General features: G+C 32.3%; 1 protein-coding gene across 1 annotated transcript; it reads left to right on the top strand.

Moving 5' to 3' along the window:
• Positions 1-4,205: 4,205 nt before the first annotated feature.
• LOTGIDRAFT_160154 (hypothetical protein) lies at positions 4,206-15,980 on the top strand (the record flags this gene model as incomplete). The annotated part of the gene is made up of 4 exons (XM_009055032.1): positions 4,206-4,219; positions 12,457-12,583; positions 14,569-14,749; positions 15,835-15,980. The coding sequence occupies 4 exons, from the start codon at positions 4,206-4,208 to the stop codon at positions 15,978-15,980; spliced, it is 468 nt and encodes a 155-aa protein (XP_009053280.1).
• Positions 15,981-17,756: the final 1,776 nt, after the last annotated feature.

Genomic DNA, 17,756 nt, shown 5'->3' with positions numbered 1-17,756 from the left:
ATTGCAGGAATCAAACAATTAGGGAATGGCTTTTACTGTATGCAATTGGGTGAGCAAAATGCCATGACCCTTGTTCTAACTTTTTGCTGCATAGCCAAGCAAGGAATAGATTTTGTATAAGAACTATATCCACTAAAATCAGGGGCCATAACAGGCTCAGGAACAGAAGGAAAATTTTAAATGTTGAAATCTAAAAAGAGTATAATTTTAGTTTCTAATGGTCATTGGTCATTTAAGAGGTGGTAGGAAGTGGTGAAAGGGTTTAGTCCATGAATCATAACTGATCACTGATTCACTTGCTCTCTCACCCACAGAACTAATCCAACAAAGGTAGAAAACTTTAAAAACAGCCCTGTCGTTAGGGTTGGGTCCGTGGAGGCTGGGCCCCAGTAAATGAGAATTAAGACCCAGCAAAACTTTTCAGCAGAGATTGATTTATTTCATTGTTTTTGTATAAAATCGAAAAGATATAGATTTTGATATGTTTTTGGCACCTCAAAATTGCAAGAAATGAGTTCTCTGGGCCTTTAATATTTCAAATTTTCTGAGTACAAAATCTGAGCCCCAGCACCAGTTCATTCCTGGCTACAGGGCTGGTTAAAAAGACCCATCAAACCAGAAATATAAAGTTTAAAGTGTTCTATTCTAATTTATTTACAAATAAACATGTGGCTCTTAAAACTATTTTCATGAATCAAATCTGACAATGGAAGCCACAGAATTTTAATTTTATACCCAGAATTCAATTACAATGTGTATCTCTTTAATGTATCTTAATAAATAGAATAAACAAAGGTGTAATACATATTTGATTATGTGTAATCTTATTTTAATAACATTCCAGAGAAGATACATGATAAGCTGTATATGATGATAAGAGAGAGAGGGTTAAACCAGCTGTCATCACTAACATGTAGTTAACCCTCTAGAGGTGACTGAGGTTATCATGATAGTAAGAGGGGGAGGATGTCTGTAGTTTGTCATAGTCTTTCAGGAATTCCATTCAGTTCTGTGCAATAGCTTGTGGTTAAAACATTGGTCCTTGAAGTTGGTTTGCCACAAGTAACATATATTTTTTAAGAGAATCCTTGTGAAACTAAGTTGCTATCCATGGAAAATCTGGTTGTTTCTTTCTGTCTTTTGTTTTGAAGAGCTCATTATTTTCATTGCATGCCTGCTTGTATTTTAGTCTTCTACATATGTGAGGTCAGAAAAATATGTTATTTGTCATGTGATCTGATGAATTACCTCCATCTCTCTAGAGAAGTTTCTACCAGATCCTTATAAATACCAGTGAATATATAAATCTTTGCATAATTATGGTTCGTGGCATCTTCAATTTTTCTCTTAATGCTAATTTATTGACATCTACTGAATAAATCATTGTATTTTAAATGTATCTTGTGTCTATAGGGTATTTATATCTGTCTTGAAGTTTTCATTTAGCTTGTGTTGTATGCCAGTTTTGGATAAACAGAGATACTTTAAAGGGATTGTAAAGAGGTTTTTTAAACTTTTTACGTGTATCGAGGACACTGATAGTATCAATTTGCACCATTCCAATTTTCAATCAGACATCTGTGGTTCCTGCAATTCCACTAAAACTAAGTTTTTGATGATGTATTACTTGTTGCCATAAAAATGTGGCAATCAAAAAAGAACACAACTTGACAGCAAGGTTGAAAAAGCTGAAATCTAGGCTACATCACACCTTATAAAATGTTTTGTTACTGGTCAATGAGAGAAGATAAAATACTACCTGTGGAGGGTATTAAAAGTCAACAACAGCTGTAGACAGTATTGACCTTCACATACCACACAGACTGCTGGCTTATTATTGTCTGTCTGGTTTCCTTATACTAACTGACCTTCGTACACTTATCAAACCACTGTACATTGCTATCAAAAAATTGATAGGACTGTACCATGATTACATAAGTGATAGGACTGTACCACAATTATGTAATTGATAGGACTGTACCACAATTAGGTAATTGATCAACTGTACCACAATTATGTAATTGATAGGACTGTTCCACAATTACATAATTGATAGGACTGTACCACAATTACGTTATTGATAAACTGTACCACAATTACGTTATTGATAAACTGTACCACAATTACATAAGTGATAAACTGTACCACAATTATGTAATTGATATGGATTTACCACAATTATGTAATGGATAGGACTGTACCACAACTACATAATTGATAGGACTGTACCACAATTACGTTATTGATAAACTGTACCACAATTACATAACTGATAAACTGTACCACAATTACATAATTGATAAACTGTACCACAATTATGTACTTGATAGGACTGTAACACAATTACATAATTGATAAACTGTACCATAATTGCGTTATTGATAAACTGTACCACAATTACATAATTGATAGGACTGTACCACAGTTACATAATTGATAGGACTGTACCACAATTACATAATTGATAGGACTGTACCAAAATTATGATATTTATAAACAATTACATAATTTTAATAGGACTGTACCAAAATTACAAAAAGGATACATGTGTACTTGTCTAGTACACAAGTTCCATTTTGATTCAACTGTACCACAATTGCAAGTTTGCATGCCTTTGATTGTACCACCATTGATAAAACTTGAGCACAGTTAAAAAATTTATACAAGTGTACAGTGAAAATTAACTGTTAAATATGAGTACCTTTTAAATAGCATGCAGTAATAATTATTATAGTAATCAGAACAATAATGAAGATATGGATAATAGTAATAATGAAGGATAATAATAATGAATAATATAATATTATGTAATATGAGGACAGACAGGCAATCTTATTAACATAATCAGGTCTAATTATTATGATAATTATTATAATGATATATTATATAAGTTAACATCATTATCAAAGTATATGTCAACTAATGTTCTATACTGAACTAAGTATATTTCAATAACCGTCAGGCTACAAATGACTTCTGTATGGCATAAGCATTGCGTAGAGTATTGCAGGCTGCTGAGATAGAAGCATTCACAAATTATCAAAAATTCTCTTTCGGCTGTCATCGGACATCTAGCCTAGATTCTGTCGAGTTCACAAGTTAGAGTAGAAGACCTTGACTCGTATGATCTGTGTAAGAAAAGAGCACAGAATTGGTCATAAAAATTGCCTCATTGACACAATCAGATGTTACAAAATTTGCATCTCAAAGTACAATACTCTCCACTTTTACTCTACTTCAGACATATTTTAACTTCAATTTGAAGAGTTCTTTCAGATGTTGACAACTTTAGCACAAAATGAAGAGTACATTAAGTTGCCACTAGCTATTTCACGTGAGAGCAGATGTGACACACAATATAGATAATATTATATGCTAACTACAGCAAAAATCAGCTTTGGTATTTCCTGTTTAGAAAACTATACATTTACACTTAATACTGGTAGTTGACAGCCAAGAGATTTTAATTGTCCCAATCAGTGGAAATTTAAGAAGAGTTTTCATCCCCTTTTGCCATTTATCAAGCCATTATACTGGTGTGATTTGCCCCATGTGACTTGGTTTGTCTAATCAATTGGCATCCATTTTGAAGAATCATGACACATTACTGTTTTGTTAACTTTAATGATTTTAAGTTATTTACTGGTATTTTAAGCATAGGTTATGCTTATAGGTATATGCTTATGTAATGATACACTACAGTAATTGGCTATTTTATTCCACTTGAACCAGTGTGTTCTGGATCTACAAAATGCCTAGCTGTAAATCATCCATGGTTCACAACTTTTTAAAGCCATATTTGAAGGAAAAACTTTTGCTCTCACTGCATGTAGTATTGCAGTATTAATTGCAGGGCAAATCAAGCCTGCCTCACACTATTAGCTTCATTCTAAAGCCTGTCTGAAAGGCAGGTGATCAGTAGGGGGCCATATTAAGGTTGATGTCCTGAACAATACTTGTATAAACTATTCATCAGTTTGATAAGATACCTGAATTGAGCCTCGAAACAATAGGAACAGATGGTCATTGTATTCAGGTCTACTTAAGATTGTTATTTATCTGTTGGAGATAAGAACACCTACTCCCACTCTGCTTGTGGTAAATTGTGATCATGCCCATCCTGGTCTCTTTTACCTGCTGGATGCTATGGAATGTAATACTGATTGAAAAGAGACAAGATCTGTTATTTAATTATGTCAGCTAATATGGGAGGTACTAGGTATGATAAATGAGGAACTTTGCACCATTTGATAAATACATGTACAACATATTTCAAATAAGATACAAGTAAAAGATATCAAAAGATCTTTATAAGCTATAAATAAAAGCTACCCAAAGATCTGCTGTAAGTATTAGGTTCCGTCTTAAATTAGCAATGAATAAAAATAGAAGCTACCCAAAGATCATTATTGCTATAATGCTACCCTAAGACCTTCATCATTACTATAAATAAAAGCTACCCGAAGATCTTTAAACAAAAGCTTGCCAAAGATCTTTCATGTGTAACTAAAACAACCTAAAGATTTTATATGCTGTAACTGAAAGCTACCCAAAGATCTTTAATACTATGAATTAAAGCTACCCGAAGATCTTTAATACTATGAATAAAAGCTACCCAAAGATCTTTAATACTATGAATTAAAGCTACCCAAAGATATTTAATACTATGAATTAAAGCTACCCAAAGATCTTTAATACTATGAATTAAAGCTACCCAAAGATATTTAATACTATGAATTAAAGCTACCCAAAGATCTTTAATACTATGAATTAAAGCTACCCAAAGATATTTAATACTATGAATTAAAGCTACCCAAAGATCTTTAATACTATGAATTAAAGCTACCCAAAGATCTTTAATACTATGAATTAAAGCTACCCAAAGATCTTTATGTGCTATAAATAAAGCTACCCAAAGATCTTTATCTCCTGGAACCTAAAAACTATCGAAAGATCTTTTTCACTATGAATACAGCTAACCAAAGATCTTTTATCCCTTTTAAATAAAAGCTACCCAAAGATTTTTATCAACTTTTAGACAACATCGGAATCACATTACCCATAAACTTTTCCTACAAATTGCACCGTAATAACACCTAATATGAACACTTGATATTTACATTGTAAAGGTCAATCACAAATAAATTATCCAATAAAACACTAATCAAATTGTCTGGCCCGCCCTGCTGTTTTAATACATACTAAAAAACTGTGAAATATTTTCTGTTACTGTGTAAAAACTAGTTATAAATTGCCATGATTTTTTCTCTATGATTATCAAATTGGTTTAAAATTGATGTTTTACTTAACCTCGCTGATCTCGCTGTTAAAACCGAATTTATCTTTCATTTTGAATTTTTTGACAGATATTCTAGAATAATCTAAGCTTTTGTTATGAGAATTTCTCTGTAATGGAATTGGTGATAGTATTTATATGTTATGTCAATGACAACTCAACACCTAATGTTAATCTGCATTGTTGCTTTTTAATGCCATCATCAGTTACGCCAACACAAGTGAAAAGGTTTATTAATAACTATGGCAACGTGTTTGAATATTTCGCTTATTTTGTCATTTTCTGCATTCCTGTAAAAATAGCGTTTTGAATCTCATTTGAAGAGTTGATTTAATTATAGTTCGTTCAGTGCATTTTATTGAATAGTAAATAGTGGTTTTACAATTTTAAGTTCTCGATAGTCACTAATAAAAGTTCTAACTATTCAACCAATTAACTTGAGAAATTATAATAATTCATAGTAAACACTAAACAATATACACATATACTATATAAAAATTACTTAGAAAATTAAAAAGAATCTAAAATGTCTTTAAAAAAGAACAAAGAAAAAGAAAATGTTTAGGTCACTTCTTTGTTTGAAAGAATATAACTTTATTATAAATAGCTCACACTCTACCCCTATTAATAACTCTTTAATTGACAAGAAAATCACCAAGTTAGTAGTACTGCTTGAATAATTACCTAATTACCAACCAATCACTCAGACTTTAAATGTAGGGCAAGGGAGACTACTGCTGTGTGACTTAAACATCAAGGGAGACCACTGCTGGGACATGTAATATTTGAGGAAATGTCTGCTGCTAAGTGTCAAAAAAATTGTGCCTCATTCTTTTTCAAACTACTGGTGGTCTCAAATGAAAATGATTGAAGCTAATGGAATAAAAATGACCATTTCAGAAATAGTATCATTTCAGATCACTTCTGTTTTGTTTTAGAGACAATAGGCTAGCATAGAGAGGAAAAATATGGTGCACAATTAAGTCATTTCTCAAAGGTCTCAAATGTTAACGTCTGCTATTATTGAGGGACATCATGCAGAGACATTATCTAATTTGTCACTTGCACAAAATGAGCAATGATGCTTAAATACATTAATGTGGCCATTTTTTGTGACACTCTGATAAAGGACATTGACACTAAGGCGACAGTAACTTTAATATGGTTTGGCCTTTTGTGCATGTTGTTTGCTTGAATTCAAGGGTGGTATTGCAATTCTATTATTCACAGTTCATTACAGTCAAATTCATTTTTACGACTGAATTAAGTTGGCACACATAAAGTTTTTTTTGTTTAGTTAATGTATTAGAAAATTAGTATTTAGATGCAGTTTTTGTGAAAGATATTACTTTTATCATAGTTGAAACATGTAGCTTAAGCATGCTAATCCGAAAATCTGTTCTGAGAAAGTGTCATAGCTTGAGAGATTTGTACATTTTTTAACTTCTGTCTGTCAGTGATTCAGGTCAGAGGGACTCATGTTGATAAGTGTTTTTGGACAATCAACCATTTACTATAGACTGTGAGTTAGAAGCTTGCTCGCTGACCTGAAGGTCGAGGGTTCAATCCCGGCATAGATTTCCCCCTTTCAGCGATGCAGGATATGGAAAAGGCGTCTAGTCGCTCGGATGATGCAATAAACTGAGACCCTGTGTGGTATAGGCTGTGCAAGTTAAAGATCCCTCGACAGTTGGAAATCGAAAAAGGGCAAGTTAATACCACTATCCTGGCAAAATTTCCCTCATTGCATGGTACAGAAAAGTAGGACGTAAAGCTCATTTCATTTCATTTCATTTCTTAACTATCTTTTGATAAATATAAATCCAAATACTGCCTTGCAAAATTTCCTTCATTGCACACTGCACCTCCTTGCATGAAGCCAATCGAAAACAGAAAGTAGGTTGTAAAGCTCATTCTATTTCAATCAGGGTTAAAACCTGGAGAAGTGTTAAGTATTTTAAAGTAGCTCACCTATCATGAGATATGTTTATATCATTATAGAAGGTGATAATGGGTGTGATAAAAACTGCTAATCTTTACCAGGTATCTTTAAAACCTGTGTTGATTGATGTGTTATAGTCTGTGAATTTGCAGAAGTCAGTTACAGTGTGTTCAATGTATAGAAAATAAAGAATTCTTTTGCATTTGAGAAATTTTATTTATTTTAAGTGATTGTAAAGAGGTTTTCTAAATTTTTTAAAGTGTATCGGGAATACTGATAGCTATTCCAAATTTCAATCAGACGTCTGTGGTTCCTGCAATTCCACAATAACTGATTGATGATGTCACTAATCGCAAAATATGCTTTATCACATAAGGCATTTCGGGATTATTGACGTCATCAAACACTTAGTTTGAGTGGAATTGCAGGAACGACAGACAGATTGAAAATTTTAATGGTGCAAATTGATGCTGTTCTGATTACATGTAAAAATTGATGCTGTTGGATGGCCAGATTATTGGCTTTATTAAAGGCAAACAACCAGTGTGAAGTAACAGTGGTCAAGTGATATTATGATTTATAGTAGACATAACACTTATAGTGTATTCTCAGACAATAGGTAAATATATATATAGAATAATATAACAGTCAACTTGTCAATATATATTATAATAATACAATACAACCATAATATTTTATCTTTAAGCTTTTCAGCTTTGAATTCCAATTATTCAATGTGTCTGATATATTCATACAACCATAATATTTTATCTTTAAGCTTTTCAGCTTTGAATTCTAATTATTCAATAATATTTCAACTATAAGCTTTTAAACTTTAAATGAGTTTGCTATATATTTTATTTTTAAGCTTCTAATACAATTATTTAATGCTAACAGTATTTAACAGCTATTGGAATGAAAACACATGAATTTCAATGTTTTGCACGAGAAAAAGCTCAGAAAACTCTTAGCTAATGCACAATGCACATGGTACTTATGAAGCCATGTTAGGTACAGACCAGATTGTAAACCTCTCATTTGATCATTATTAGCTTCATCACAGGCATATATATTATATATGCATTGGTACTTTAATTGCACATTTAAAGGACATCTCCTGCTTACCTTCCATATAAAGTACAACAATTTGTGCTAACATGATTTTAATATCTGACAACTCTAAACAACTGCTCTACCTTTTAGTTCTACTAGAATCTCAATGAATGTAGTACCAGTTTTATCATCCCAAATCAATACGCCAATAAAAAAGTAGCCGTTTGTCTGTAATTGAGTTAAGAATCAATGTAGAAAATATAACCTAGTGCCGGTAGGTATTTACATTTGATGAAAATATCGGCCATTATTCGCGATACTAACTGATTATTAGTTAGAAGTAATGTAAGTGGAAATTAGGACATGATTACTAGCTTTTCAGTCAAGAGTTTTCTTAAATTACTGTTTGCAGATTTATTTTGGGGCATTACTTCAGATGATTGTCAACTAAAATAGATACATAGACTTTAGAACTGAGTTTGTCTTAGAATTATAGCTGTATGAAGTCAAGGGAGCCACGGTGGCTCTGTGAGTTACATGCTTGCTCAGTATCCTGAAGATCCAGGCTTCAATCACTGCATAGGTCAAAATATTACCTTCGGATTTTTTAACACAGTTTCCCCTAGTCAGTGATGCGGCAGAGGGGCTGACATGGAAAAAGCGTCTTGTCATTTGGATTGGACTATAAACCTGATTGGTAGAGGCTGGGCATTTTAAAGAGCAGGCTAATGCCGCTGTCCTTGCAAAATTTCTCTCATTGCTCACTGCATGGCATCGGCCGTCGTCATTAGCAGAAAAGTAGGATGTAAAACTCCATTCATTTCATTTTTCATGAAGTCAAATTGACTTTCAGGATTGACCAGAAACTTAATGTGGATCTCTGAATTAGCATTGACGTTTTTCTGGCTGAATCTTCACTCATTTCTCATCACTTTTAGGCATTAGTTTGATTTAAACATGTGAAGGACAGAATAGACCTATGGACATTGAGTGGGTCAAAGTTTTGATTTCATTATATATTATATGGATACTATATAGTTAGGTTTTTAACTTATACAATTAATTGTATCTACACAACTTGTCAGTTTTCATTAAAAAAAAAATTCTTGAAAAATGACATTTTTGTACTTGTACCCACTCTATACCAGTGTTTCTGGAATGTTCCATTTTCTTCGACAGCCATACTGTAGGAGTTCACACAAGAAAATGTAGGATTTTTATCTTGTTAGAGTTTGATTGTGAAATCAGTCCATTATTTGATTAAGAATTGTCTAGAAGACAAGAAGAACTAGGTAGACAGTTCCGTGGGTGAACACGGGTATCCGTGGGTGTCACAAACTGTTATTACATCTTGTCCTTGAGACCACTCCATTTTATAAGTCCAATTGTCATAAACAGACATTTTGATTTACAGAAAAACAGTTATAATGTAATTCTCTTTGATGTTATAGATCAAATAAAAATATAAAACAATAATAATATTGTATATCATTAAACTTACATATTCTTGACTAATTCATTTCAAATGATCTCATTTTGCATGCACCTGGAACCCAGTGCTTCAAGTGCTCAAAGTTTGGATGTAAAACTCAATTTCATTCCTTTGAGAGAGACAGACCTATCACAAAATGACTTCTTGATCAACTACAGACTGAGAAATTGACTGGAGAGTTTGTACAATTAATAAAAGATTCCTTGCTGATTCCCTATAGTTCAATACTTCTACTTGTCTTTAGATTCTGTATGGATTAGACCACCATATTAAGACCATAATTGGTAAGGAAGGAAGCAGAATCAAGATATTGGAATGGAAATGTCTGCAATTCATGTCTGTGATAGATTTATTGTAGTTCCATTCTCTTTGATATATGATAGACTTAAAGAGATAATGCTTTGATATTTCCATCAAAATATTGCTTTGTCTACAAAGTCATCAGTTTTGTTGAATGGTTGAGAATCTTTTGAAATGGGAAGTCAGTAGCGTTTGAATGCTTATGAAAAGAAACCATAATAAAAATTGATGTTGGTGAGATAAAATGGAGATGTCAACCTTTGGTTATTGAAAAATTAACCCCTACTTAGTGCAGAAACATGTCTGCATCATTAATTCAGTTTATATTTTTTGTTATATTTTGTGGGCTCTCTGAAAGGATAATGAGTCACTTCTTCTTATACCTTGACTGCAATAGCTACCTTTCATGTATCACAGTAGTCTGTAAATGCAGCGATTTGATTGGATTGTATGTTAGCAAATACAGCCAATGTAATATGTAATACATGGAGGTGTCTTTTGCAAATTTAATTCATGAACCTCTGGAACATTAAACGTTAAAGATGGGTTCCCTTATTTTCATTTATGAAAATGAACATGCTAATACTTAAATGAATAGAAAGTAGAGGTGTTCTAATGACTTGGAAAAATACCAGTTTGTCTCACATACTTATAATTAATTCATAAATAGCTAAATTAGTAGAGAATTAGCAGCAGAATTCAAATGAGTGACAGATCAAGAGAAGTCAAAAAGTCTTTTTTTGTTTATCCAGACTGTACATACATGAACTTATTTATGATTGGTTAAAACTCTTAATTATATGTAATAAGAACATAATGATATGATTAAGAATACATGATAATTCATTAGAATTTATCAAATAGTTAATTTGACACTAAAAAATAAGGAAACCCATCTTTAATGTAAAAGTAAGGTGTCTGATAATAATTGAAATCCTGAGAACCAGATCACTATGACCTGCACCAGTTACAACTTCAATCCCAATTATACTTATTATATAATTTACCAAATATTTACTTCTAATAATGTCAATAATTTTATAGCTCTCTGTTATCTGTCAAAATATTTTGGCAGAATCCTGCAGTTATTTGTCGTTATAAGAACTGTTTGACCTAAAATACACTAGTACACATGCAAAATTTTTCATCCAGTTGCAGAACATTAGTATTACATAACTTTCAAGTTATCAACAGGTGGTATGCACAATATATCAAATTTATTTGAAACAACATAATCAATTTTGTTGTTATATCTGTTATCAAAACAAAATAATACCAGGTAGTTTCTATTTTCAAATATAAGAGCTATGGTGGCTCCATAGTCCAAAGCATCTGCCTATATTTCAGACTCTGATAGATATTTTGACAGTTATGGACTGCAGTAGAGTCAGAAAACTAGATCTTGTTTTATGGAGATTTTCCACACCTCCGAAAATGCTTTTTATCTAACAAAATATTTAATTACCTTTACTATGACTGTAAATTAGTGTCTGCTATCAATGTTACTTTCGTTTTGTTAATATCACATGACCTATCGACCCTTGAACTTTTGGCGTTTTAAATAGCTGACAAGAGATCAGTTTGGTTAAAAAAACTGAACAGCAGACGTGATATAAATGGTGTAGAGAGAAAATGATAGTATGGTATGACTGAACTATAAAAATATTCATCTTTCCGAAAATATTTAGGTCTGGCTAATCCTTTTTAAATAAATATGGTTTAGAAGTGTGGAACAATCAACATTAAACTTTCAACAACTTTCAAAATAGCTATCAGAGGCTGGAAGAGAAGAAACAGATCAGTGATAGCCAGCAGACAAGGGTCCTGGATTGGGTACAGTTTTTACCTGAAGTAGACTAAGCACCCATCTGCTTGTGAAGATTATTTGACTATTGAATAATCTACAAGAACATTGAAATTGATGCTTATGATGTCCCAAAAGTTTCCTCATTTCACACTGCATGACATGGCATTCATTTTATTTGAAGCATCATTATGAAATGAAGGTACTAACACCTCTAAATTATGTAAGTCATACAGTTTCCGTATTACATGATAAGTTGATTATAACACTGAATACAAAAACAACCTTCACAATTATTCTTACAACTCGATATGCATAATACTAAGATCAAGATAAAAATATAAAAATCTTTTAAACCAACATAAATTAACCTCAATATCATTTCTTTTTAACTCTTATGTATAACAAACAAACATCACATATCATTCACATATTTGGTCATGCATATTTCACCTATCTAGAGACCTTTGCAATATACATGTATACAATTCAGGAAGTCTATTTTGTTTTGAGGTAGACTATATGGTATTTGAAACTATACTTATGAATTTTTATTTGATATTTTGTAGATACTTGAGTGAGGTACCAGAAGCCAATGTATTTAACCAGGCTAAATCTAATAAGGAAGTAAGAGTTACGGTTACTGATCAACGATCATTAAGTAATGTTAAAACAAGACTAAATGACATGACTTCGGTAAGTAATATTTAGTATTTAGTGATTTATTAGTTAAACTTACCAGGTGCCATGACTAAAGAATAGAATCTTTATATAAGACGATATATCCATTAAACTAAATAAATTATTAAATACGCTAAGAAGCGTGTTTCAATAATTACTTAGTTTGATGAATTATTACTTAGTTTTATGAATTATTACTTAGTTTTATGAATTATTACTTCTTTTAATGAATTATTACTTACGTTTTGTGGATTTATTGGATTATAGAGGGATTCTGTTGTATAGTTATGACACCAGGTAAGTCCACTGATGAATATATATACTCATATTGACCATTTAAGTTTAAAAAATGTTTGTCATCCTAAGAGGTAGAATACCATAAAATACATTAAAATTGTACAATTATGGAGCCATTGTTTCAAAGAATTTGTTATAGACAGATGTAAAAATGAAATTAAACAATTCTGAACACTTAAACACAAACAATTAACCTAAATAAAAAACCAAGTTGGAAGAGATATATTTCTATAATAGTTGAACTTAAAAATCAATCAAACCATCAGAGTTATTCATTTCTCTCTCTTCAATTTTTTTGTTTTTATATAGTGATTGATTTCCCCTTATTGTTCATTAGTGTTTGAAGCTTTCACGCCACATTTACTCTACACAATACCTTGCACGAGATCCTCCTAGGATATCTAATTAATGGCTTGATGATAATTGAAACAAAAAATCAATTAGGTTCTTTGAGGTCTTTCACATCCTTTCTTGTAATTTAACAAGGGATCAATTCTGGCGTAAGTCTCGATGAATCCTTGGGAGTTTCTGATCCGATTTTCCCTTTGTTAGTCATGCAGGTTGGAGGAGGAAAGCATCTAGTCATTCCGATGAAACATTAAATTAAGGCCCTGTGCATTGTTAATGTCCGTTATTCTTTAAAAATTTGGCTATGCAAAATTTCTGTCATTGCTCACTGTAGGGTGTTAGTCATCTTCATTAGTCCAATCAGGTGCAGAAAAGTAGAATGTCATTTGTAAAAGATAAATTTTCAAATTTCTTGTGATTTAAGATCTCTTATTTGATGAGAAGGGTGTCGTGCCAGGCAGGGTATGCTTACTCTTCTATTACTCACTTATTATTGATATACTTACTCATATGAAAAGTTTATTAGCTACTACCTGTGTTTCGCCAATATATTGTTTGGATTTCGGGTTTTCTTTTGCCTTCAGATCGTTATTACTTGGTTTATATATTGTGAAAATTGTTGTTCTGTTATGTGAACCAATGATAACTATGTGTCTAGTGCAGTCATTATTGATGATATTGGTCATAGTGACCCAGGAATTGGAGCTTGATATTCAACCATGCATTTCAAATTTTTCAATATTCAAGTTCTAATTTTTGTCTGGTTTTTAATTCTCTGTCTTTGAAGTTACTTGAATCTAGTTGTTTAAAATTGGACACAATTATATCCCAGCAGAATTCATAAAAACAATTTTGTATCCAAAAACTGTCTTCAAAATAACCTCTTTCATGGGTTAGATCAGATATAGTAAGAAAAAAGTAGGTGACATTAGGAAAATTTGATGGATGGTGTTCGTTTAGAAATTCAATTTTCATTCTGAAAAGTGACCATAGGTAACTTATAGCTCTACCAGCTGGTTAACTGGTAGCTTTTCCAGCTTGTTAACTATGGGTAACTAGCTGGTTAACCATGGGTAACTTGTAGCTCTACCAGCTGGTTAACCATATTGTGTAACTTATAGCTCTACCAGCTAGTTAGTCATGTGTTAATCATGGGGAATTAATAGCTCTACCAGCTGGTCACCGAGGGTAACTTGTGGCTCTACCAGCTGGTTAACCATGGGTAACTTGTAGCTCTAGCGGCTGGTCACCAATGGGTAACTTGAAGCTCTACCAGCTGGGTTAACCATTTGCTAACCATGGGTAACTTGTAGCTCTACCAGCTCTACTTAACAGCTTCTGTGATTTTATTTTAGGATATGACCAGTTTAATTCGAGATGATATGATGCAAGGTGATGAACCTACTGAAGACTACAACCAGATGTTTTATAGTAGTGGTGATAGGAAAAATACATTTGTTATCACTGATGATGAAGACTTTGGACCAGGTAGTGGTAGTGGTAGTGGTGATGGTGATCATGTTATTACATCTCCAGGTAATGACCCTTTATTATTGTACACCATCAGGTTTTAGACATACATAGCATAGCTGAAGTGTACGGCTAACAAGTTATTTGTTTTTGAATAGAAATCAAATGGCTCATTAAGATTAATAAGGTCAAGATGGTGCTCATGGATGATTCCCCCCCCCCCCCCCCCCCAAAAAAAATCTTTCAGGGGTACACAATAGTACACAAGGCATTTTCATAATTGAATTCACACAATTTTGTAGCCAAAGAAAAATGACATTTCATCGGGAATTAACCTTTTCCCTAATTAGAACATGTACAAATACCAAATGAAACTGAACAAAGTTTGGTTTAGGATTGATGTCATATCAAATTATGTAATATCAGTAAGAATGCTAATAACACTAATAGTTTGTTAAGCCCACCTAAGAATCGACGAGGTGATTTTATGGAGGTATTTACGTGACTTGGCATGTCGGCTGTAGTTATCGCCTTCAATAATGATATTGATACATATTGTAACATATATTGTGTACATAGCCATTACCATATATACTTGTATAATCCCCCTGATATCTACAACGTATTCATGAGCAGACTTTGTGTATTGTTACGTCTGTGATTTGGTCCATTCTATTCTATGATTTGATATTGTGGATTATAAGTCAAGTTTGTTTTATTCTCTGTAAGCAAACGCCATGTCCATCATTAAAGTTTAAAAAATAAAGGGGGAACTCGGCGCTGTGTAGGTTAGGTGCTCACTTTAAGGGATTGTCAGGATTTGAATATTTTTATATGCGGAGATACAGAAAAATCTAATACAGATGAATTAAGGCATTAATAATTCTCCTTTAGATCTAACATAGAAGATAATTAGTTTCTACTGTTTGGTTGCATATCTGCAATTTTTGTGTGGTTGAAAATTTAATTACAAAAATGGACACTTGATTGTATGAAAGAAACCATTGCAATGTGAAATTCTAAACAGAGATAATAGGAGAATTTTTTCAATCCTAATGATTCCATTTTGATACCAATTCAATCTCTTAAAAGAAGAGTTTCTACGCATATCAATTCAATGTTCGTCACACATTTTTTTTCTGTATTTTCAGATGAAAGACCAACAGAAACTGGAAAAGAAAATGGTATCAGCAATGAAACAGGGGACAGAAATACCAATTCTGCTCCTCTGCATTCACTCTCGTCCATTTTGTTGTTGTCATTGACGACCATATATTATTATTTCTGGCTCCATTAGTATATAGCTTTATTGTTTTTATAGTTAGTCCTTTTACTTTCAGTAAGCCTGATTTACATTGGTGTAAAGGGATCATCCTTCAAATACTTTGACAACAAAAAGTGACTGGAGACCCACTTTACTTGGAATTTTCGTAAAATTCTACTTGGATGTCTCTTTTATTAAATAGCTAGCATAACCTAAATTTTGAAATGAGTCAATTTCCAGTGTATATCAGGCTTCCATTATTTTTAGTTATTTATAGTTATCTGCCTCAACAATTTACATCCAGTTTTTTACCGGTTATTACTGCCTTGAACTAGAATATTCTAGTTTCACATCTGCTTCTTCTACTTTCAAGCTTGATACAGACAAGCTTGACCAGCAGACATTTTTGAAAGGAATTTTACCTGAAGATTTTGGCCATTTCCCTCAACTTAAATTAGACCTACAGTTTCAAAAACGTCTTTATGGCAAGGGATAAAATGATAGGGCATTTTTGTCATCATCATAAAATTTGGCTTTAAAATTGCATTTGATACGACTTAAAAAAACTTGAACCAAAAAAAGGAGGAGTAAAACCAAGAGTACATTCTGACAAAACTTTTGAAACATTAAAACTCAATTTGTTTTGGTGCATATTTTGGCCGGCTGCCACTGCCTTAAACTGTAGATAATTAAAGTGTTGATTTAAATTTGAAAATTCAATTTAAAATGTTTCAGTGTGTGTAATGAAAGCCTGCCAGTGAAATAAGATCAAATAAATAAGTCTTATCAGTGAAAATCCAATTTCCTCAAAGTTGAAATTTCAAAGTGCATTCAACTTACTGAACTGAAATTTTGAGAGACTTTGGAATTCTGTAATTGATGCATTCAACACTGTTTTTTAAAAAGGATTTTTGGCAACATCTTAGTAACACAGTACCACAGCACTTATTGAAGTTATGCTCAAGCTTGGACATAGACTTGAATTAATGCTGATTAAATAACAATATCAGGGATCATCAAACTGTCTCTAAAGGATTCTCAAATTTCACTTGAAAGTATCAAATGCAGATGTGTTGCTGGATACAGCTATCTCACTATTGTCAATTGCACAGAAAATGGTTTCCTTTATCAGAAATTCTCAGAAATAAAAATTTTTGAGAAATTGTGAGCAGTGAAAATGGCGTCTAGATCAAAGCAGTAAGTCAGAAAGGGTTAATTTGGTCAATATGTCTATACTCAACTTACATGATATTACAAAACCTGTTAGTGACCAAGTATTGGATTGGGGGAATGGGCTACATTTTCCTGATTAGTGTAGCCCTAGAATTATTTTAACAGTAGGTAAAGTCTTTGTTTTGTATTGCTTCATGTACAATGTAAATCGAATAAAATCCATGCATTTATTTTGTTGCAGTCAAACTTGGCACATCTTTTTGGGATAGTTGGAAACCTTTGATCATTTTTTTGATCATTTAACTTTCCAGTGAAATGAGGAAGTCACTTTTGACTTCTGCACCAAATGGTTGATGTTCATCCTTTTTTAACTCTATAAAATTTCTCTCCCAGCCATAAGCATCTTTGAAGTCTGCTTATCATTGGTATTTTATTTATGTTCAAAAGAATTTACCTCAAGAAACCTATACGAACTAATTTTTACTAATTTTAACTCATTTACAGCCAATGAAATAATATTTTGGGCTCTAATTTGTACACCCTTGAGTCGAGAAAGATGATTTTTAGTGACAATTTTTACAATTTGATTATATTTGATAGAGATATCCAATTTTCAAATGTGTAGTTCATTTTTTT

This window comes from Lottia gigantea, assembly GCF_000327385.1.
Source record: "Lottia gigantea unplaced genomic scaffold LOTGIsca_23, whole genome shotgun sequence".
NCBI classification, from domain to species: Eukaryota; Metazoa; Mollusca; class Gastropoda; family Lottiidae; genus Lottia; species Lottia gigantea.
Note: the sequence above shows the minus strand (reverse complement) of the source record. Positions and strands in the feature narration are given on the sequence as shown.